The sequence below is a fragment of the Papio anubis genome, chromosome 4 (genome assembly GCF_008728515.1).
Source record: "Papio anubis isolate 15944 chromosome 4, Panubis1.0, whole genome shotgun sequence".
In the NCBI taxonomy this organism is placed as follows: Eukaryota; Metazoa; Chordata; class Mammalia; order Primates; family Cercopithecidae; genus Papio; species Papio anubis.
Window position 1 is genome coordinate 181,465,432 of NC_044979.1, and position 23,045 is coordinate 181,488,476.

General features: G+C 58.3%; 1 protein-coding gene across 1 annotated transcript in view; it reads right to left on the minus strand.

Annotated features, from left to right (window-relative positions):
* The window catches only part of LSS (lanosterol synthase), a 38,313-nt gene extending 16,629 nt beyond the window's left edge, over positions 1–21,684 (minus strand). Inside the window, exons 1-17 of the mRNA XM_031665838.1 lie at positions 21,573–21,684; positions 21,282–21,447; positions 20,400–20,529; positions 19,606–19,617; positions 17,225–17,333; positions 16,452–16,573; positions 14,246–14,342; positions 11,297–11,432; positions 10,622–10,730; positions 9,972–10,090; positions 8,251–8,348; positions 7,536–7,563; positions 4,747–4,803; positions 3,607–3,678; positions 2,265–2,315; positions 1,436–1,585; positions 690–786 (exon numbers count right to left, since the gene is read on the minus strand). Of these exons, the coding sequence (XP_031521698.1) occupies positions 690–786; positions 1,436–1,585; positions 2,265–2,315; positions 3,607–3,678; positions 4,747–4,803; positions 7,536–7,563; positions 8,251–8,348; positions 9,972–10,090; positions 10,622–10,730; positions 11,297–11,432; positions 14,246–14,342; positions 16,452–16,573; positions 17,225–17,333; positions 19,606–19,617; positions 20,400–20,529; positions 21,282–21,447; positions 21,573–21,586 (1,567 nt within the window). The 5' untranslated portion in view covers positions 21,587–21,684. The remainder of the gene's footprint in view (positions 1–689; positions 787–1,435; positions 1,586–2,264; positions 2,316–3,606; positions 3,679–4,746; positions 4,804–7,535; positions 7,564–8,250; positions 8,349–9,971; positions 10,091–10,621; positions 10,731–11,296; positions 11,433–14,245; positions 14,343–16,451; positions 16,574–17,224; positions 17,334–19,605; positions 19,618–20,399; positions 20,530–21,281; positions 21,448–21,572) is intronic.
* Positions 21,685–23,045: the final 1,361 nt, after the last annotated feature.

The window sequence follows — 23,045 nt, forward strand, 5'->3', positions numbered from 1 at the left end:
ACCAGTACAGTGGCAACCACGCACACACAGCAGCCTACCGCCCATGGCATGGGTCCCCTCAGTCCCCACAGACACCTCCCTGCAGGCGCTCTGGACACACAGCAGCCTCCCCCAGAACACAGCCCTGTGGACCGAGCGGGAACCAGCACAGGCTGTGGATCTCACCGGAACCCTCCACCATCCCCTATGTCTGACCTGATGCCCTCCTATCCACAACACAAGGATCCTGCCACCCCTGGGGATGGAGGAGCACAGAACGGCCTGGGCTGAGGGAGGGTTCCAGACAGATCTGCTGGTGAACCTGGGCCCTTGCAGCCTTGGGCAAGGGGGAAAAGCTGGTCCCCGGGTTTGTGCACCACAGCGCTGGCCAACCCCGGGTTTGTGTGCCACGGTGCTGGCCAACCCCGGGTTTGTGTGCCACAGCGCTGGCCAACCCTGGGTTTGTGTGCCACAGCGCTGGCCAACCCCAGGTTTGTGTGCCACGGTGCTGGCTGGCCCTTGGTTTGTGTGCCACGGCGCTGGCCAACCCCAGGTTTGTGTGCCACGGTGCTGGCCAACCCTGGGTTTGTGTGCCACGGTGCTGGCCGGCCCCGGGTTTGTGTGCCATGGCGCTGGCTGGCCTTGGGTTTGTGTGCCACAGCGCTGGCCAACCCCAGCTTTGTGTGCCACAGTGCTGGCCGACCACTCACCGAAGACCTCCGAGGGGTTCAGCAGCTCCAGCAAGTGCCCCCCACGCTTGGTCTCGTAGGTGGCAAACCCTCCATCGGGATTCCTCATGTTCAGCAGCTGAAATCACACAGAGCACCCGAGAACTCACCCACGTGCTGAGATACACAGGCGCCCAGGCCACGGTGGAATGCTCTAGAGGCAACACTAGGGCTGACAACCGATGGGGCAGGAACAGAGGGTGGAGACCCGATTTCCACGTTAACCGAGCCCTTGGGTGCCCCAAGCAGCAGCTGCAACCTCAGCCATCAGGGCCTCCGTGCACACCCACCAGGGAATATGCCCCCACATGTGCCATGACTTAGAAACCAAGTGTGTGCTGCCAGATTAGGGCACGGTCTCCACTGGGAAACACACACAAAAGCCAGATGTGCTGAAAGGATGTGGCACCAGAACCAACAAATTCCTTCTTCAGACACCCAGCGGAAACCACCAGACAGAAAACTTGCGGGCCACACCGGCTCCTGCAAGCATCGGTGGCTGGGCTGGACACCAGCTCCGCAGTGCAGGGCCCTGTGCACACAGCCCAGCAAGGCCCCTGGGGTCCCGCCAGAGCTCACAGTTCTCCACATATAGACGCTGTCCAAGGACAAGCTCCTACAGCCCGGCCGGAGCGTGTGCTGGGCCGGAGCCCACGGGAGTGGAAGTGAGCACGCAGCTCTCTGCGGGACACGATGTATGGACGGGGCTGCTGGGACCACAGCCTTACCACAGCCACAGCATCGCAGAGCCGCTCTCGGGGGATGTGCTCGGTGACAAACGGACACTTCTCCTGCAGGAGCAGCACAGCCTTCAAGGCCTCAGCCGTGCAGTCAGCAACGATCCAGCCGCAGTCCAGCGTGCTGAAGGAGAAGCCGCCCTGCAGAGCACAAGCCGTGACCCCAGGTTGGGGGTGTCCACACCCCAGTTCTCAGACCCACCCCACAGCCGCACGCATCCGTCCCCACCACAGAGCACCCGGTCAGGGCAGGGGCCCATCCACCAAAGGTGTGTGTATAGCCAGGGCCCCAAGCTGGGTACATCCAGACAGACCTCCAGCTTCCAGCATAGGGACCCTCAGGGGTGCAGCTCACACCCTCAACACCTTCAGATCTCACGACGGATAGGATGGGGCCCAGGTGACCCCCACCCCCATCGTAAACAGGCAGCAGCAGCTGTGTCCATGCCTAACTTCACAGCCTGCACCTGTGGTCACAGCCCACCCCGGCTCTGAGGTCTGCTTCTTCCCTCTCCTTCCCCGGACGCCCTGACTACACTTCGGCTGTCCTTCCGAAGCCTGCGTGTGCCGTGACCACCTGAACCGCTCTGAGGCACAGCCACATGTGCAAGCCAACTGTGCCCCCATGTGCCAGGCAGCTCAGCAACATGAGGCATGGGCCCCCACGCCAGGCGTCTACCACAGCCAAAGGAAGTCTCCCCCACGCCAGGCGTCTACCAGAGACGCCAAAGGAAGAGCCCCCTTCAGACGGAAGGACCCACCCTGCTGAGGGCAGCCTCCCCTTGGGGACGGGGCAGGGATGGGGCTGGCTTCCGCATACCTTGCGCATCTGGCGGTAGTACTTCTGGTAGTCGGGAGGGTTATCTGGGACCTGGGCAGCACCGAGGGTAAATGTGGAAGCACAGAACATGTCACCACGGGACATCCCCATCTGGGACATCACTGAGACAGACCGGGCAGGACCGGAGAGGCAGGATGTGCCTGGGAGCTTACTCTGCCGGCCATAGCCATCATGGTGCTGCGAGGCACCCGAGGGCCCGCACCTGTTCAGCTCACCACCCACGGCTGCTGGGAAACGTGACTGGCCATCGAGGGCTGAAACCAGCCCAGACGGGAGGCACCTGACTCCCCTGTGATCTCCCTACTGGCCAGAAGGTAGGGAGGGGGCCCAGGCCTCTGCGGGTGTGCTCTGTGCCAGGGGCCCCCGCTGCCTCCTGAACAACCCCAGCTCCATGGACCTCAGCTCCTGGGCTGCCTCTCACCTCAGTGAGAAGGAAAGAGGCCTGGAGTGCAGTAGGGTTCAGTCAGCCTCCCCAAGTCCCCATCACCCAGAGCAAGTCCTCAGCAGGAGGCAGGAGCAGGAGCAGGCTGCCATAGGGGCAGGCACAGCAGGACCATGCCCCTCCTCTGCTTGAGCCCAAGATGGGTGCCAGCCTCGGCCACACGGAGGCCAGGAAGACCCAGAAGCCCTGCAGAAGAATGTCCTAGTGAGAGGTGAAGGGTGGGAGATGGCGCTGGGGGGCAGTGGTTCCAGGCAGAGGGACACTGGCTGAGGCATGGGAGACATGGCAGGTTGGGGTGCATGTATGGGATGACTGTGGCTGCAGACTGGGGAGACATGGGAGGTCGGGGTGCATGTATGGGATGACTGTGGCTGCAGACTGGCGTGCAGGCATGTGTGAGAGACACTGAGGTCAAACTAGGGGCTCGGGCAGGGTCTGTGGGCAGCTGATCTGGCAGGATGGACCGGGGCTTTCGCTGCAGTCTCAGGAGGAAAAGTCCACAGGCTGGCATCACCTCCGTGGGCAGAGGTGCTTCAGAGACACGGAGGTGCCGTGTAGGCTGTGCAGCTCAGGGTACACAGCCCCTGCCCGTGCCTGGCCCCTGCACACAGTGGCTCCAACATGAGCAGGATGCAGAAACTGCCAGCACCTCCACACCCTAAAGGCCTCAGAGAGCTGCCCCAGGTGAGACCAGCCCGAGGAGGACTGGTGGGTGGAGCAGGGGCTAGGGAGGGGAGGGGAGGGGAGGGCGGGGGTGACCTGAAAAACCAGTGCAGGAAATAGGGCAGGGTGGAGGTGAGGTGGGCACTTCTGCCTGCAGGAGCTCCCGGCCCTGATCCCCCTCTTCAGCCCCCTCAGAGCCCCAGGCACTGGCCTCACCTGCGAGAGTCGCAGGAACTCGTGTGCTTTCTGCAGGCAGGACGAAAACTCGGGCCTGTGGTGCCCGCCCGCCTGGAAAAGACAGCAGGACAGAGAGGCTGAGCTGCCCCTGCACGGCCAGCACGGCTGGGCTGGTTTCCCGATGGTCCTGGCCACATCCCGCCCTCACTGGGAACCAGAATCAAACTGGCGGACATCTCTAGACAGTGCCAGGGTTTCCTGTTGCACTTACCTTTAAAGACAAAAAAGCAAAAGTCCATGAGATATGACTGAAGATGGAAGGGCGCAGAAGAGACCATTTATGGATGCCAGTACCCACCTGCCTGGCCAGCATCTACGCCCAGGGGGTCTCCAGCACCCTGCGTGGGCAGGCCCCTTGCGTGGCCCAGCCCTCAGGACTTTGCAGAAACACTTTCAGAATCCCACTGACCTCATTCCCACCAGCGTAAAAATCCACTCTTGTTTTTCTCCAGTACTGGCTGGAGAATGCCCGTAACAAGCACAAGCAGTTCCAGTTCTGTTTTTTTTTTTTTTTTTTTTAAGACGGAGTCTCACTCTGTCACCCAGGCTGGAGTGCAGTGGTACAATCTTGGCTCACTGCAACCTCCACCTCCCGGGTTCAAGCAATTCTCTCCCTCAGCCTCCCAGCTAGCTGGGATTATAGGTGCCCACCATCACGCTCGGCTAATTTTTGTGTATTTTTAGTAGAGACGGGGTTTCACCATCTTGGCCAGGCTGGTCTTGAACTCCTGACCTTGTGATCCACCCGCCTCGGCCTCCCAAAGTACTGGGATCACAGGCGTGAGCCACCGTGCCTGGCCCGAGCAGTTCCAGTTCTAAGAAGAGCCTGGAGTCCCACTCCTGCCTGCACTCTCAGAAACAGCCTTCACCAGGCTCCCCTTCTCACACGGCCTCCAGCCCCTGCCCTCCCAAGGCCCCCGACCCAGCCCAACACCCAGGGCTGCTGGTCAAGGCCGCCCCCTCCACAGCATGACCATCTGAAGCCAGAGGCCAGAGCCCAGGTCACTGGAAATACCAAGGAGTGGCAACCGTGTGGCCAGCAGTGCTGCCCTCAGGTGAACGCGTGGGCTCACGTGCACAGGAAGGTCAGCTGAGGCTGAGAAAAGAGGAGCCACGAACCTCAAGCAGAGCTTGGATGGCGAAGGCGGTGTCCCAGATCTGTGAGCCGTTGGTGCCCTACACACAAAGGACGGTGTTACAGCAGCGGGTGCAGCCCCTCCCACTCCCAGCCACTGCCTCCAGGATCCAATGGGCACCTGAGGGCCAGGTATGGGGGCTCCCACCCAGCCAACACTCAGCCTCAGGCTCTGAGCCCTGGGCACCCCTCATGGCTGACAAGGGCCTCAGAGAAGGCTGAGTGCTGCAGGCAGACACAGGTCGGGGAGCCTCGTGGAGCCCCCCGCTTTCTTCATGGGCCACCAGGCAGGACAGCGTCCCTCTGAGGACACTTCTAGGACTGGACGATCCGTCAGAGGCTCCAGCACCCACACACAGAGCATCCAGCTGCTCTCACCCAGTGACAGCAGCGCACCTCAGTCATGGTGACGCTTGGAAATGACCCCCATTTCTTTCTTTTTTGAGATGAAGTCTCACTCTATCGCCCAGGTTGGAGAGCAGTGGTGCGATCTCAGCTCACTGCAACCTCCGCCTCCCGGGTTCACGCCATTCTCCTGCCTCAGCCTCCGGAGTAGATGGGACCACAGGCGCCTGCCAGCACGCCCGGCTAATTTTTTTTCTATTTTTTAGTAGAGTTGGGGTTTCACCACGTTGGCCAGGATGGTCTCAATCTCCTGACCTCGTGATCTGCCCTCCTCGGCCTCCCAAAGTTTAGGGATTACAGGCGTGAGCCACCGCGCCCGGCTAATGAGTACACCTGGAGGTGATGGGAATTCTGCACAGGGCTGGGAAGGCCCCACCTCATATCTCACCCCGAGCTGGGCTCACAGGTACACACTCTGGTCTCAGTTCAAAGGGCCGGTGACCAAACCCTAGTGAGACAGAGCTGGGCACTGACCAAGACAGACATGGGGATTGGGCGGAGGGTGGTGTGTGGCAGAGGCATCCAGATACACGCACTGGAGGGACAAGGCGGGGACCACCAGAAAAGCATTCTCGCCAAAGAAACACAACGGGATCAAGCCTCAGGGCCTGGCCAGTTTACAAAAACTCAGGGAACAGCAGGAGCAACCAGTCAGATCTGCAATGTGAAGCCCTTCAGGCACACATCTTCCAGAAGGAGAAAAGAGACCACAGAGACTGCTGGACTAACAGGAGCCCAAAGACCAACAACCAAAGGCCTGTGTGAATGGCCTGAATCCTGATTCACACACACCAGCCACAACCTGAGGACTACACTTAGGAACCGTCATGAAGTTTGTTGGGTGTGACAATCTCAGAGCAATTTTGTAAAAACACAGACGCCCTCATCAGCTTGAGGTGCACTGAGGAGTCGGAGATGTGGGACAGGGAGGGTCAGGGAGGAGGGTCACAGAGGGACAGGGAGGGACAGGGAGGACCAGGGAGGGAGGGTCAGGGAGGAGGGTCACAGAGGGACAGGGAGGGACAGGGAGGACCAGGGAGGGAGGGTCAGGGAGGGCCGGACAGGGAGGGTCAGGGAGGGACAGGGGGGATCAGGGAGGGAGGGTCAGGGAGGAGGGTCAGGGAGGGCTGGACAGGGAGGACTGGACAGGGAGGGAGGGACAGGGAGGACCAGGGAGGGAGGGTGAGGAAGGGCTGGACAGGGAGGGCGGGACAGGGAGGGAGGGTGAGGGAGGGCTGGACAGGGAGGGCTGGACAGGGAGGGAGGGAGGGACAGGGAGGGAGGGTGAGGGAGGGCTGGACAGGGAGGACTGGACAGGGAAGGAGGGACAGGGAGGACTGGACAGGGAAGGAGGGACAGGGAGGACCAGGGAGGGAGGGTGAGGGAGGGTGAGGGAGGGTGGGACAGGGAGAGTTGGATAGGGAGGGCCAGGGAGGCCGCGACCTGCTCTAGGGCTTGTTACTCACCTCTACCTTGCATGTGTTTTGAAAACCTTTTCACAAAACACGGACAGTGTCCAGGGAGCCTCTGGAGAGCTCAAGGCCAGCTGGGTAAAAGCTCGTGGCTGGGGGCACCTGGCACCAAGGGTAGCCCTGGGGCGGGCAGTGCTGGGCCCATGTGTGTCTATCCCAAATGTGACACCCAGGACACCTCTGGAGACACCATATTTCCACACTGAATCAGTGTGGGGGACAGAAGACAGGCCCCGCAGGGCGTAACCCTCCTTAGACCACAAGACACAGGGCAACGCTTTCTGGGTTTCTGATACACCCACTGTGTCAATGCACAAAGGGGCACAGGCTCAGCCCAGTTGGACAGGACTGGGGTCTATAGGGCCCCCAGAGCCAGGACAGGACCAGGGTCAGCCAGGATCCCACACCGGCCTCCCCACTCTCTTGTGCTTGGTGCCCCTCATGACTGGGTTCCAGCCCACTCAGGCCAAGTCCTTGGGGAGCTCCCAGGCCTGGCCACAGGCCACCACGGTCCTCCAGGCTCCTGTCCTGTCCACTCAGGACCTGAAGAAGGAGCCTCTTAAATTAAGAGTGCACGGAGGAGAAGCCCCCACGAAGCAGAGCCACCTCCTGCCACAGTAACAAGATGAGAGCTTCTGCAGCTTTGGGTCTGTCGTTACACAGTTGAGCCCACTCGGACCATCAGGGCAAAAAGCAGACAGGACAGCTGCAGACAGACATTGGAGAACTGTGGGCACCCCCAGGGGCACGGCCAGAGGCCTCAACTGACGCAGCCTCTGGTCACACGCTGCCGGGACCTGGTCCAGGAGGAGTTACTTCTGAACCCCAAAGGAAAAATAATAGAGGGTAGAAATGATTGCAAAGGAAGCAGGCAGCCGCAGTCCTGCAGCCCTTACCTGCATTTTCATGCCGTCAAGGCCCATCCTGTGAGGACAAAAGAAGCCCAAGTCAGGTGCAAGGAGAAAGCTGGAAGCCCAGCTGGCTACCCAGACCCTGCACCCAGGAGGGTCCCAGAGAGGGGGTCTGTCCCCTCCCCCAAGGCCTGGCACTGGCCTGGATACCACCCCAGCTGGGCTGCTGGGCTCCTGGGCATGAGGGCCACACTCTATGGAAGACAGGACACACTCACCCAGGAAGGGCACACCCAAGGCAAGGGGCAGTGGGAGGCTCCCTGACCCCAGGCTGCGCCATCCCTGCCGCCCTCGTGCAGTGCCGAGGGACCAGACGAAGAGGCCTGCACGCGGAGGCTTCCCACTGTGGGACGGCTCTGTGCCCCCCGTGACAGCGGCCCCACCTCCAGGGCACAGTCCGTGGCTGACAAGCTCCCCTTGTCCACAGGCCTCCCTGACACCAACCTGAAGCTGCCCTGCTACCTACCACCCCCTTCCTCACTCTACCTTCTGGGACCACCCCACGCTTCCACTGGGTGGCAAATCTTCCAATTCAAAGACAACCCTCAGTGGCTTCCACAAGCCCTGACACTGCTGGTGCCTGTGGTATTCCCTGGCAGCATTCCCAGATGGCACCGTGGGGGCCCCTCACTGGGACGCAGCCGGGGCTCAGACCCAGCCTTCGTGAGAGGCCTCACCAGCACATCCCAGCCACGCTCACCAGAGATAGTCCGGGATTCTGGATGCGTGCTCCTGGAAGGCAGTGGAGGCAGGCCCGTCCACATACCAGCGCACAAGCATGTTGATGGTTTTCGAGATCTGCAGGAGACACAGCCCTGTCAGGGCTCTGCTCCAGACCCACAGCAGCCCCCAGGGACAAGGTCCCGTCCAGACCCACAGCAGCCCCCAGGGACAAGGTCCCGTCCAGACCCACAGCAGCCCCCAGGGACAAGGTCCCGTCCAGACCAGCAGACCCCAGGGACAAGGTGTCAGACCCATGGCCCCCAGGGACAAGGTCCCGTCCAGAGACCCTAGCAGCCCCAGGGGACAAGGTCCCGTCCAGACCCAGCAGCCCCCAGGGACAAGGTCCCGTCAGACCAGCAGCCCCAGGGACAAGGTCCCGTCAGACCCACAGCAGCCCCAGGACAAAGGTCCCGTCCAGACCCCTGGCAGGCCAGGACAGGTCCCGTCCAGACCCATAGCAGACCCCAGGGACAAGGTCCTGTGCAGCTCACTCAGGGCCAGGACAGGGGCCTTCTGCTCTAACAGGCGTTTCCTGAGTGAGGATGGGCAACAACTGTGTCCCCAGGACCTGACTCAGACAGAGGCAGTGTCGGCCGAGGCCACAGCCTGGCTTAGCGTGTGAGGACTGACCGGCACTCCATCAGGGAGAAGCAAAGGGTTCCAGGAGGTGCCAGAGGGGCGTGGGCTACCAGGTGCCTTAGAGACAACACAGGGGACAGAGGATGGGGCCTGAGGGGCCCAGGAAGAGATGCGAAGACAGGACTGTAGCAGTAGGGACCAACTGCCCCCCTTCTTCCTCAGAACAGAACGTTCCAGAGGCCCCCAACTTTTTACTTATGGATCTCACAAGTCAAGATCCAATTGTAAGTGTGTTTCTAATACATTTAGTACAGATGTGCTCTACGTGGGATTAAACCAAAACCCACAAAGAACCACACCACTGCTGAGCAGCAAACAAGGGACCCGCTGCAGGGTCAGTCAGAACTGGTGATTCACTGAGGTGGCAAGAGGCCCCGAAAACCCAAGATGCAGTGTCAGGGTGGGACTCAGTGGCCAGTGCCACCTGGGTATGTCTAGACAATGCCCAGGCCGACCCACTACGCCGCAGCAGCTACGGCACAGCCCAGGAGCTGCTGACTCTGTCAGGAGGCGGCCCTGCACCAGTAGCCCGGGGACTGCACCTCCAAGGTCACTGAACTAGCCCACACCTGGCCCCCTGCAGGCCCCACAGAGGCTAGCGCTCCAAGTCCCTAGCTAGGCAGGAGGAATCAGGAGTGGAACCCAAGGACCCTGCTACCCCCACCCACCCTGGGCATGTCTAAACCAGATGGGAGAATGGCGAATGATGAACTATTTGGGGAGAGGAATTTGGAGGGAACCAAGTCAGGAAAAAGCACCCCTCCCAGCTAGCCAGCAGGATCTCAGGAAGGGGCCTCCAGGAGAGTGTCCAGGCACACTGAGGACAAGAGCTGGTAGGGGACGGAAGGAAAAGTCGAGTGTGGTGGGGTGGCTTCACTGAGCTGGGCGTGCAGGGGACCAGGACAGAAGCCCTCAAACGTTTGTGAGATCGGAGGGCCACCTCCCAAATGGAGGTGCTCCAGGAGACCCCACTCCCAGCTCACAGCCCGGCCTCCAGGACTTCACTCTTGGACCTTAACCCTCAGGGGCTGCAGTCAGCAGCCAGGCAGGGGCACTGACCGGGCCAATGCTGATGCTCTTGGTGAATCGGTCGTCAGCCACAATGTGTTCATACAGCTTCTGCACAGCCCGCTGCCGCAGGTGGGCACTGTGGTGGCGCTCATACAGGTTGAGGAGCGCTGCAGGGGACGCGGGTCAGCGGATGCCAGACACCATGACACTGGCCTCGGCCTGGAGCCCTGTGCACTGCAGCACCCGGACTTGCCCTTCCCCAGGGTTCCCCCACAACCCACCCCCAGGCCTGGTCTCCGAGCTCCTCCTTCCCTGCCCAGGAGGGGCTGCCGCACACCTCCTACCACACACCCTCCTACCACACACCCTCCTACCACACACCCTCCTACCACACACCCTCCTACCACACACCCTCCTACCACACACCCTCCTACCACACACCCTCCTACCACACACCCTCCTACCACACACCCTCCTACCACACCCTCCTACCACACACCCTCCCTACCACACACCCTGCACAGGTGGGCTCCTTACAGGAAGAACAGCTGGCTCGGTGGGGAGGGGCAGGGCTTATAGACCTACCGGGCCTGGCACAGAGTGGGTGGCCCAGTGCCGCTGGCAGGGGATGAGTGCGTGAATGAATGGGCAACACCCTGACCCCTGGCTGCCCTGCCAGCCCGTCAGGAGGTGCTCACCATACACCACGTGGAGCAGCCAACTGTGCGGCGTGTACAGCTCATCGGGGGCCACGTTGTTCCTCTGTGCCGGCCAGTCGATGCTGGCGAAGTCCTCCACATAGAGCTCCTGGTGGGGGCACCCGGCAGGCCTGGCTCAAACCAGGAGGGGTGGCCTCCCACCGCATGCCCCAGGGCCCCGGGCCAGTCCCCTCCTGGGTGGGGGTCCCTCCAGCAACTGACCCCAAGGGCACACGAAGGCCCCCTGTGTGAAGACTGCTCTGAGGAGCTCCCCAGCTCCGTGAGCCCCAGGTCTGCCCAGAAGCTCATTTCCTCCCTCTGCCCCTCCTCTTTCCCCAGGGCAGACCTGATAAACATCCTGCACCTCAAACCCCTCTGTTTGCTTCCAGAGCACACAGTGCGCATCTGCCTCCTGCATCCCTTGAGTCCTGGAAGTCCCCCCAGGAACCCTGGGCTACAGCTGCTGCCTGTCCCATAGCACAAGTCCCCTCTGGGCAGAGATGGCTCACTATTCATTATAGAATGGAGGAAGGTGGAGGCTCTGCTCTGATCACAGGGCTCTCGGCTCCACAGGGCCGCCAGGTGAGTGGACAGGTGTGGTTGGATTCCAGAAGCCCCAGGCCCTGTGGGTCCCAGCCCCAGAGGCCCTCGCTTTGTTCCCTGATGAGGTCCTACCTGGCGGAGGCTCTGGACCAGCGGGTCCTCCGTGGCACTCAGCCGAATGGCATAGCAGTAGCTCATGGGCAGGTACACCTGCCGGCAGTGGCACCAGAGTGTGGAGGGGTGTGCCGGTGCCCAGTCAGGAAACAGCCTGGGGCAACGGCAGGAGTCAGTGGGAGACCCCAAGACTCAAACCTGCCCCCTCCGCCAGCATCCATACCTTGGGCCCTTCCAAGCATGAACACTGGTGGATGGCTATTCCCCACCACGTCAGTGCATCTGCGGGCATTTCCCAACCGTGCTCTTGAGGGAGACAGTTGAACTGCAGGTGCACCCTCCGAGGAGCTGCACCTCCTAGTTTGGTCAGCATTTTGCATACTAAAGCCAGGTGATGGAGCTCCTAAAGGCTTAGGATTGTCTGTGGGTTTCTTAGCTACAACAAACGTACTTTGGTAACATAAAACATCAACAATGGGGATATGGTGTGAGGGCCCCAGGGAACACTCTCGGCTGTCTTTGCAACTTTCCCAGAAATTGGAAACTACTCCAAAATTTAAAGTTTACTTTTAAAAGGTTAAGGAACTTTGGGCGCGGTGGCTCACGCCTATAACCCCAGCACTTTGGGAGGCCGAGGCTGGTGAATCACTTGAGGTCAGGAGTTTGAGACCAGCCTAGCCAACATGGCGAAACCCTGTCTCTACTAAAAACACAGAAATTAGCCAGGTATGGTGGTATGTGACTCTAGTCCCAGCTACTCAGGAGACTGAGGCAGGAGAATCGCTTGAACCTAGGAGGAGGAGGTCGTAGTGAGCCGAGATTGTACCACTGCACACAGCCTGGTGACAGAGCGAGACTCTGTCTCAAAAAAAAAGAAAAAAGAAACTGTAGGTCTGTGGAATCTCCCTAAGGCCTGGGTCTTTGATCACTGTCTGCTGACATTAGCACAGTTCCACCAGCTTCCCAGGGTCTGTGCGTGCCTCAGGTTTTCTCTACCCTTTCCCTGCTAGCCCCCATTCTTATGTGATGCCACAGGAGGGTGAGCAATGATGAGCCTTTCCTGCTCCCTGACTGTGGCATCGGGCCTTGGCCCACTTCCACATCCACTTACTTAAAAGGGTTTTTTTTTTTTTTTTTTTTTAACATTTTGGGTTATACTTCCAGCATTTCTGCAGCTGGAGTGGTTCAGGTCTGTGGTCCTCCTTTCACCTCCCAACCCACCCTCCAAGCAACTCCAGCAAAGACAAGCAGCACCCTAGTGTGCTCCTGCAGCAGCACTGACTGACGGCCCCACCAAGTGGAGCATAGGAGACGCCCTCACCAGCACCAGCGTGTGGACTCTATATCCCCCCTGCCCTGGCAGCTGTGCCGACTGCCGTCTCAGTCCTTCCTCTGCTGCTCATTACACATGGGTGAGGTGCAGAGTCCAGCTGGCACCTGAATGGCCCCAGGACACCACCCAACCCATGTGTTCTATGGCCCTACCCTGCCCCCTACTCTGTCAGCTCTGTCTACCCTCTGGGGGTGATCTCGCCATCCCCGTGCCTCCCCTCACCACCCAAACTGGCTTCCGGGGTGAAACCCCCGGCCTTTGTATCAGGACACTGCTGTCCCCTCTTGAGCAGTCCCTTCACTTCCTGCCAGCTTGATCCCCCCTCCACCAAAGTCATCTAACACAAGGGACCCCCAGCCGTGCTGACAGCTCTCTAGGGGAGATCCCCACCAGGGTTCCCACAGCACTCCAGGAACCCAGCAGGGGCTCTGTGTGGTTCCAGGGTCTCACCTCCCAAAATGTATAACAGGGTAAACTCATATGCATGAGTGTTTTCTGGGGAGATGTTCACTGCTTTCAATAGATAGCCACAAAATGTTACAAGACAGTGGTTAAAGAGACCAGGTAAGGCCGGGCGCAGTGGCTCATGGCTCCCAGCACTTTGAGAGGCCAAGGCAGGCGGATCACCTGAGGTTAGGAGTTTGAGACCAGCCTGGCCAACAGAGTGAAACCCTGTCTCTACTAAAAATATAAAAATTAGCTGGGTGTGGTGGCCTGAGACTGTAATCCCAGCTCCTCGGGAGGCAGAGGCAGGAGAATCGCTTGAATCCGGGAGCAAGACTCTGTCTCAAAACAAAACAGAACAAAAAAACACCAGATGATAAGAAATTAATGTTGATTTTGCTGAGTATTTAAACAGTATGTGGTTCTGTTTAAAAAAACAAACACTGATCTTTTTTTTTTTGAGACAGAGTCTCGCTCTGTTGCCAGGCTGGAGTGCAGTGGCACAATCTTGGCTCACTGCAACCTCTGCCTCCCAGGTTCAAATGATTCTCCTGCCTCAGCTTCCCGAGTAGCTGGAAACTACAGGCGTGGGCCGCCATGCCCAGCTAATTTTTGTATTTTTAGTAGAGACGGATTTCACCACGTTGGCCAGGATGGTCTCAATCTCTTGACCTTGTGATCTGCCCGCCTTGGCCTCTGGAAGCACTGGGATTACAGGCGTGAGCCACCGCACCTGGCCACAAACACTGATCTTTTAAAGGCACACACACTGAGTCCACAGGTGAGGTGTCCCGCTGGGACACACTTCACATTCACCAGCAAAGGAGACAGGCACAGCAGCAGCAGCACAGGACGCCCCCACACCGGCTGGGGGAGGGGCAGCCTCCCCTACAGATGCTCAGAGTCTTCCATAGCAAGATGGAAGCCACCCAGCCCTGCCTGCAGCCTGACTCGGGTACCTCCATCCACGGCACAGCCTCCTTCCTGCCCAGTTGGGAACCTCCCCCTTTCTGTATCCCTATAGAACTCAAGCTCGATCAGGGCCTCTGCCAGAAGCCTAACTCCCCCCACCCACAGAATGACTACCCCTCTCTGTGTCACAGCCTGCGCCTGACCCACGCATGGTCCCTGTCACTCTACTCCTCGGGACGGCAGCAGTGGCCCAACAACCAAATCAACAGCAGACATACCACATCTCTGGGAACAGGGTATTGAGGCCTTCCCAGCTGTAAACATTCAGGACAGCCAGCCAGAACTTCCCCCAGGAGGGGATGGCCACAGCACCACCTGAGAGGGGAGAGAATAGGCCCATGTCACCTGCTTCCTGTCAGCAAAGCCAGCACTGCTCTAGCTGGGAAGCTTCACCCTCTCGGAGTCACGTGTGCCCCTCTCCATGAGCCAAGGGCAGCCGCATGCGGATCTTGCAACCCCCATGTGCAAAGCAGGTTCCAGAGTGCTCAGAACTGCCCTGGATACACGGCTCCTAGGTGGAACCAGTGGCTTCCCTGGGAGTGAGTGTGTCCAGCCCCAGGAGAGGTGTTTGCAACCCCTGGCCCCAGGAAGGAGCACGTGAAGACAGCTACCTGGGAAGGTCCAGGGACACCTCAGTGCTCAGGTGAGCGAAGGCCCAGGTGCACATGCACCTGGAGAAGGCAATGTGGGGAAGTGACAGCGCACATTCGGCCTCGCCCTCTGAGCCAAGCCTGGGCTGCCCCCATCTGTGTCATCTCCACTTGGCAGACTGGTCCCGTACGGGAACAAGGACAACCCCAAACTCCAGAGTAGCTCCAGCACACTGGCCCCATGCCAGAGCCACTTCAGCAGCATGCAGTTCTGGCACAGCCACGCCATCTAAACACGCTTCTGAGGAGTCCCTGCTCCAAACCCCAAAAGGTATGCAAAAGTCAAAGACTCACAAAGCTACTAGGCAAAGTGCAGCCTAAACACATTCCTTCACCAGACAGGCGCCAGGAGTGTGGTGGGAACCAGACAGCAGCCTTGGGGACGCAGCATCAATGACACCAAAGGCTGACAGTGAACTGATGACAACAGTGACAAGCCCATGAAGAAAGAAGGCAGGATCTCGTGAAAATGCGTAACAGGACACTCCATCTGGCATGGTAGGTCAGGAAGAGGTCCTCAAAGAAGGAACATGTAAAGTGTGAGCCAGCGGGGCAGGAGTGGAAGGTAAGAGGCTCCAGGTTAAGGAAGCAGTGCACGGCGAGCCCTGGGATAGCAACGGCCTTTGAGGAGCTGACAGGAGGCCCCTATGCATGGAGCAGAGAGCAGGGCAGGTGGGATTGACTACGGAAGGTCCGTGAAAGGCAAAAGACAAGACCAGGCCAGGCTCTGCAGAGCCACAACATGAACTACGTTTTCTTGGAGAAGCAGGAGCCATGGATTCCCTTGGGCTGGAACTGCCCTCAGGGCCTATAGGCAAGAGGAGAGGTAGCCAGGCTGGGGCTTGGAGAGGTAGCCAGGCCGGGGCTTGGAGAGGTAGCCAGGCCGCGGGTTGGAGAGGTGGACAGCCAGGGCTTGGAGAGGGAGCCAGGCTGGGGCTTGGAGAGGTAGACAGTTGGGGCTTGGAGAGGTGGACAGTCAGGGCTTCGAGAGGCGGATAGCCCGGGGTTTGGAGAAGTGGACAGCCAGGGCTTGGAGAGGTAGCTAGGCCGGGGCTTGGAGAGGTGGACAGCTCAGGGCTTGGAGAGGTAGACAGTTGGGGCTTGGAGAGGTGGACAGCCAGGGCTTGGAGACGTAGACAGCCAGATCGGAAGCTGCAAGCTCCAGGCCTGCTCTCGCCTGTGGTCAGGCTGCCCCAAGAAGGTGGACATATTGACATTCTTCGTTTAAGTCTTTGCCAGTTCAGGAAACAAACAGAATTACCTAGTTGTCTTAATTTGCTTTGCTTTTTTATTTTTTCAGAGACAGGGTCTCACTCTGTCACCCAGGCCGGAGTGCAGTGGTACAATCAGCTCACTGCAACCCAGAACTCCCGGGCTCCAGTGATCCTCCTGCCTTACTAGCCTCCAAGCAGCTGGGACTACAGGTGCATATCATCACACCTGGCTAATATTTTATTGTTTTTGTAGGGACCAGGTCTCACCATGTTGCCTAGGCTGGCCTCAAACTCCTAGGTTCAAGTGGTCCTTCCACCTCAATCTCACAAAGTGCTGGAACTGCAGGCGTGAGCCACTGTGCCTGGCTCTTAATTTGCTTTTTTAAAAAAACGATGCCTAGATTAAACAGTTTCTGCCTACTTCTGTTTTGACAAATTCCCTGCTCATGTGCTTTGCCCATTGTTTCAGCTGGAAGTGCATCTTTCTGTATCTCGTATGCGAGAGCTCATTATCGAGATGACACGAACTCCCGGCCCAGGACATGCTGCACAGGCCATACCTTTCTTGTGAAGAATGTTACGGGCTCGTACCAGGTCAGGATCGTCAGGCCCAACGCCCAGAATTCTGAGAGACACATAGTTGAGCGCAGTCCCAAACACGGTGGACTTATCCTCAATGTGCCTAGAGGGGCAGAGGACAGGTGAGCAACTGGTATCTGTCCTTACTTCTAAGAAATAAAGTAAAACTTTCTGTGGAGTTTCCTCAGAAAACTAAGAATGCTAAAACATCTTACCCTGACATAACGTGCCACCATAGGAGACCCCGAGCAGCCACTCTGCAGTACAGATTCACGCACCTCCCATGACAACTGAGCCCCCGCACCTTCCTCACCCTGACCCGCCTGCTCTACACCTTCCCACGCCTGAGTCAACACTTCTAGCCCCAGGGCGTTTCACTTTGGGCTACAGCTCTGCTCCCAAAGCGTGTGCCACACGGCAAGAAAGCTGTCAGGCCCTGCCTCCACCTGCTGCCAGCCCAGAGTCAAAGGCAATTTTCTTCTGCCTTAAGTGATAACAGACTGACAGTTTTCACATGTGGGTCTCAAGAGTGTCCTAATAGTCACAAAACCCATTTAACAAAAGATGTGAGGCCGAGGCCCCACCTGCACAGCCTCCAGCCCACTCCCCTCCTGCTAGTCTCTCCCCAGCCCACCCCGGGCCCACAGCTGCAATCACTCCTAATCCTTGGCAGCTGCCCGGAAACCCAAGCATCTCCTACATCATGAGAACACACACATGCACATGTGCAGTGACACAGGGGAGGCACACTCACAGGCCCCATCCACCATCGGGCAGCTGCACTGACCGCAGGTACCGCACAATCTCTTCTCTGTATCCGGCTGGCAGAGGGATGCGTGCCACGTGGCAAGTGATCAGGAGGCCTGTGTGGCAGGAGAGATGTTCCTCGTTGGGGGCAGGTGGTCATCACTGCTAAGACCAGGCCCCTTTCCTCCTGAGCACCTCACTCCAACAGGGAGCTACCTCCTTCTCATGAAAACACCCCCCGAAAGGCCATTCCTCCCAAGCCCCCATGGGGGACTTTGGGAACAGGGCCAGAGGGAACGTCAGCCACAGCACAGGCGATGCTCCCTGCCTAGCGCCTGCAGAGTCCACTCAGCCATGCCTGGCTCCCATGACCATGTCGCTCAGAGAAACACCAAACCCTGCACAGCACCTCAAGAAGGCCTCTCCCAAGTGCCCCGAAGGTCCAAAAGGAACCAACATTTTAGATCAGTGGGCCTTCCACGAGGGGAGGCTGTTGGTCTTGCTTTAACATCTGCTAGGAAGAAAAATACAAAATTGGTCACCCTTGCATGCGGTAATACCTATTTGCTTATTTATATTTTTCTGTTTCATAAATTTTCTACAAGCATATGCCGCTTTGCAAATGTTGGGGGGGAGGGAGAGACAACAATAAATATTATCCACTAAGAACCTTCCGTCCCCAGCCTGGTCCTCTCAGGCATGGTGCTCACAGGCCACCCTCTACCCCCCATGCTTGGTTCCATCAGCCATGTGCCCCCAGAGCCTGGCACGGGACAGGTCTCAGGGCAGACCCCAGCCACATGTGCCATGGAATGAATACCTGACTCTGGCTTAGACAGTCAGAAGCCCTAGTGTTCAAACCATCCAGACACGCCCTGGAAGAAGAGCAGATGGACTCAGAGACAGCGCACGGGGTCACATAAAATGAGCCATCCAAAAACAAGCCCATCTCCTTCCTAACAGTTATAATGCTGTTAGGACAGGGAAATGTGCAGACAGGAGCAGAGCCAGCATCTTCCTGATTTTACAGGCAAGGAAACTGAGGCACAGCCAGTAAATGGTGGGGCTAGGTCAGACCCCACTCAGTGCTCACCACAGTGCTGCCCAATGCTGCACAGGCCACACTCGATGGGAGTTGTCTACATAGTATCATGGACCAGGAGCATTTTCCAAAGTCCAGAAACAGGGAAGAAAAGCTCCAACTCAGCCAGGCGCGGTGGCTCACACCTGTAATCCCAGTACTTTGGGAGGCTGAGGGGGGCGGATCATGAGGTCAGGAGTTTGAGACCAGCCTGACCAACATGGTGAAACCCCGTCTCTACTGAAAATACAAAAATTAGCCAGGAATGGTGGCGCATGCCTGTAATCCCAGCTACTCGGAAGGCTGAGGCAAGAGAATCGTTTGAACCCAGGAGGCGGAGGCTACAATGAGCCAAAATCGCGCCATTGCACTCCAGCCTGGGTAACAAGAGCGAAATGCTGTCTCAAAAACAAAAAACAAAAAAACTCCAACTCACAGCCAGCCCACAGGAAGGGTCCCAGCAAGCTAAGCCCAGAGCCAAAGCAGCAAGAACAAACAACACAGTAGTCCCCACTGACCAAGCACCACTGGGTGCCTGACACTGTGCACATAACCAAACCTGATTCCAATCCTGTCACAGATGAGGCTACAGAGGCAAAGTGAGGCTGACCCATCTCCTGACCAACTCTATGTCATTGCCTTACCATGAGCCCTGGGAACAGTCTCAACATTCCCTGATGGGGCCAAGGGAAGAAAGAGCACCTTGACTTCCCCTAAGGACAAGCCCTCAAATCCCAGGACAGGAAAACTCAAAGCTGTACAGTCCAGGGGGCAGCAGGGCTAGAAGTCAAAGCAGAGATGGGGATCCCAGTGCTCCTCCTGCTAGTCTAGTGACCTGGAATAAATGTGCCTCAGCTTCCTAATGTATCTCATTAGGCTTATTCTAAGGACTAAAAGAAGAACAGGCCTTGAGCAGGGCTCAAACACCATGGAACTGTTTTTAACATTAAAGGCCAACTTCTCCCAAACTAACATATAAACCTAATGCAACTTCATTTCAAGTCCCAACAGGTTTTATTCTGGGACAGAATCAGGATAAAGGCAATTTGGGTGAGTAAATGAATAGACACATGTAAGAGATGTTTTAAAAAGAAACGCGGCCGGGCGCGGTGGCTCAAGCCTGTAATCCCAGCACTTTGGGAGGCTGAGATGGGCGGATCACGAGGTCAGGAGATCGAGACCATCCTGGCTAACACGGTGAAACCCCGTCTCTACTAAAAACACAAAAAATGAGCCGGGCGTGGTGGCGGGTGCCTGTACTGTAGTCCCAGCTACTCGGGAGGCTGAGGCAGGAGAATGGCGTGAACCCGGGAGGCGGAGCTTGCAGTGAGCTGAGATCCAGCCACTGCACTCTAGCCTGGGCACAGAGCGAGAAACGCAACAAAGATATATAAGAACTTTCTATCTACTACAAAATCACCGTAGTAAAAGAAAATGACATATCAATAAAAGTCATTACAGAAACAAAACCTATTTATGTAGGAATTCACATCATTGAAACAATGTGATCACAAGTCACTAGGGGAAAAAGTTCTATTGCATAAATTCATAGGAGGGAATTTCCCATTTTACAAGGCTGAGGATTTCCGTAGAGAAACACTCCCAGTATGCAAAATAGTCTTGTGTAGCCAAATCAGTTCAATACCCAGGCAGTCCAACTGCTATGCTCCTCCTACTCACCAGCCTGAACCTGAAGTTCCCCTGCAGTAGCTAAGAGTAAGTTCACAGCAGATAACAGCTCCCCACCCATCACTCTGCCCACCTACAGCCCCTTGGCATAGGCGAGGTCTTGCACCTGGAATGCCCATCCCACTCTGTACTGAGACTTCAAAGCCCATCTTCCTCCTCCCTCAAGGCAACACAGACCCCTAGAGAACCACTTGCTTCTCTTATCAGAGAGCCTGTCACCCTACACTGGCAAGGCTAGCCAATAGCAGGACGATTCTGACACAGGGCAGAGTTTGCCAGCCCTTTTCTATGTGAGCCCCTGGATTTTCACCTGCTTCATCAAAACCCTAGACCAGGTTGGGCCAGGATCCCAAGGGTGATCCAGGGTGGCCATACCCTCAGGCTGGGGCAGCATGCCTCCTACTGGCGGAGGAAAGTGGGCCACCATGAGTACTTGCGTCCGAATTAGCATCCTCAGCCTGCAGCCCCACGTAAAATGTCATCCCGTTCAGAGCCCCCTCACAGGCGGTGTGGGCTTTGGGCAAATCCTTAAAGTAATTCTTCTGCAAAGAGACCGGAAAAAAAAAAAAAAGAGAGAGAGCTGACGGGACTGTTGAGCGGCCAGAAAAGCCCTCTTCATATACAGCCCAAGTCAAAATAGTGAATCTAAATTACTTTAAAAGTGTCAGCTGTTTCTATCAAAAGTCTGAAACTCTTCGATGAGAGTATCACACCTCAGCAATGTAAAAGAACAGTTGCACATTTTCACTGCTTTACTTTCCAGTCACGTATTCTTAACTTCTCCAAGATGTCTGGAATAAACCAGGCACCCAGAGTGTGGGGTGGGGCACGGGTGCCCACCTGGGCCTGGGACCCGGGCCTCTCAAAAAGGGCCCAAGGGGTGGCATAGCCTTTCCGACGGAGGCCGGGGCTTGGCAGGAGAGCCTGTTTACACTGCAGACTCTGACGAGGAACATCTCTTACGATGCACACAACGAAGACACTGGATCCAAACACTTTTTGTGAATAAAAACAAAGTCACAACTATCTTTGCAACTCTTCCGTAAGTCAAAAATTACCTCAAAATAAGGTGCTAAAAAATGCAACATTAGGAGTCTCCTATGCGTGGTTTAGAGATGAAGGGCTGAAGCGGAGGGGCCCGCGAACGCAATGCCCGTGGGGCGCTCACGCCTTAGGATGGGCGTCGCTGGCCGGGTCCTTCCACCCGCCTTTCTAGGAGAAAACGTGCTCCTCACGGCTCACCCCTCAAGAATTTGGTCCCCGCGCTCGCGGACGCTCCGCGGAAGCCACTTACGGTGTCCAGCCCCAGGGCGTGGGCTTCCAGACCGGTCTGCTCGCGGCCGGCGCGCTCGTCCTGCAGGTAGGTCCACGTCTGCCGGCCCCTCTCGCAGCTGAGTCGCCAGCGGCCGAGGTCGGTGGCGGGCTCGGTCTTGTAGGGGCCCCCTCGGCGCCGCAGACACCTGAGGGCCACCGGCCGTCAGCGAGCCAGGCCTCGCCCCGACCCCCGGCCCACTGCCCGCGTCGCGCTCTCCTCAGCACCCAGACCACCCCGCCTGCGCCAGGAGCCCGGGGCGAGGGGACTCACGTGCCCTCAGTCATTGCAGCCGCAGTGCTCTACGCCGCCCACTACCAGCCGCCCGCTCTCGGCACCCGGGACCTGCCGCCCAGCCCCGCCCCTCCCGCGCGCACTACGCAGGCGCGGGCCTCGGCCGACGCGCAGGCCCAGGTGGGACGATGCCTGGCCAATCCAGGCGCCGTGAGCGCGAGCCCGGGGTGTGTCAGGCGACCACAGTGGTGGAGCGCGAGGAGCACCATGCGGCGTGGGGCGGGGCCTGAGGGGGCCGGGCTGCGACGGGGCTGGGAGGTGGGTGGGGACTTATGGGCGGGGCATGAGGGCAAGGGGCTAGTCAGTGGGGGCAGGGGATGGTGCGTTAGGGCCGGCAGGGGATGGTGGGTGGGGCCGGCGGGGATGGTGGGTGGGGCAAGCGGGGATGGTGCGGTGGGAGCCGGCAGGGATGGGTGGGTGGGGCCGGCGGGGATGGTGGGTGGGGCCGGCGGGCGGGGGCGGGGCCTCCTGCGCGCCCCTTAGAGGCTTGGTTCCGGGGCGGCCTGGCGCTCCCGGTGAAGCGTGTCTGAGGCGCCGGTGAGGAGGGTCCCGCCGCAGGTCAGAAGGAAGGACGTGGGGAGCGAGGCTCGAGCGAGGGACAGCGAGTGCGAAGGTCGGGTGGCAGGGAATTGCTGTCGCATGGCAGGATTTGCCCGGACGCCGGGGCCGGGGGTGGGGGCAGGAGGCCGCCCTGAGGTGAGGTGGGCGCGGGCGGTCGGGGCCAGTGCAAGACCAGGGGGAGGGCGCCACCGGGCGTCCCTGGGAAGCTGAGCGCCGCGTAGCCTTCGCCGGGGGGAAGGGGGCAGACGCGGTGAGGCTGAGGCCCCCAGGCCTGGCGGACCACAGGGGCCAGAAGCCCTGCAGCCCAGGGCAGGGAAGGGCTGCGTTGCAGGCCAGGACCGAGCGCGGTAGAGCCTCAGCTGCTCACGAGGTCGCTGGAATTCGGGGTGGGCGCCCCCAGGAGAAACTAAAGGTGAAGAGGCTTAGCAGCAGTGGGAAGAGGAAGATGGAGGCAGAGCGAGTGACCGAACTTGGAAGGGACAGCCGGGCGCAGCAGGGCAGGAGGCGTCTGACTGTTGGAAACATGGCTGACGTCTGGAGACTGCAGCCCGTGGTCCCTAAGGTCAAGGACCCAGCATGTCTTCATCTGGCCCACAGAAGCCCTAACATCCAATTACAACTGCCCCAGCCTAATGAGCGTTTCTGCACCCACTCCTCAATTCCTACCCCCAGCCTAACTTCGAAGGGGGCGTGAGCCACAGCAAGTCGGAGAAGAAAGTTGGAAGAGAGAGGGGACAAAAGAATACCCACAGGCATCTTCCCCCAGTGGAATAGCGGGGTTTTAGACAATCAAGGATACTCACCTTTTCCTATACCAGTTCAGAAACGAATGAAAAAGACACAGCAATAAGATGGGTGGATATTAACATATCAGCCTTGCCACAAATTAAA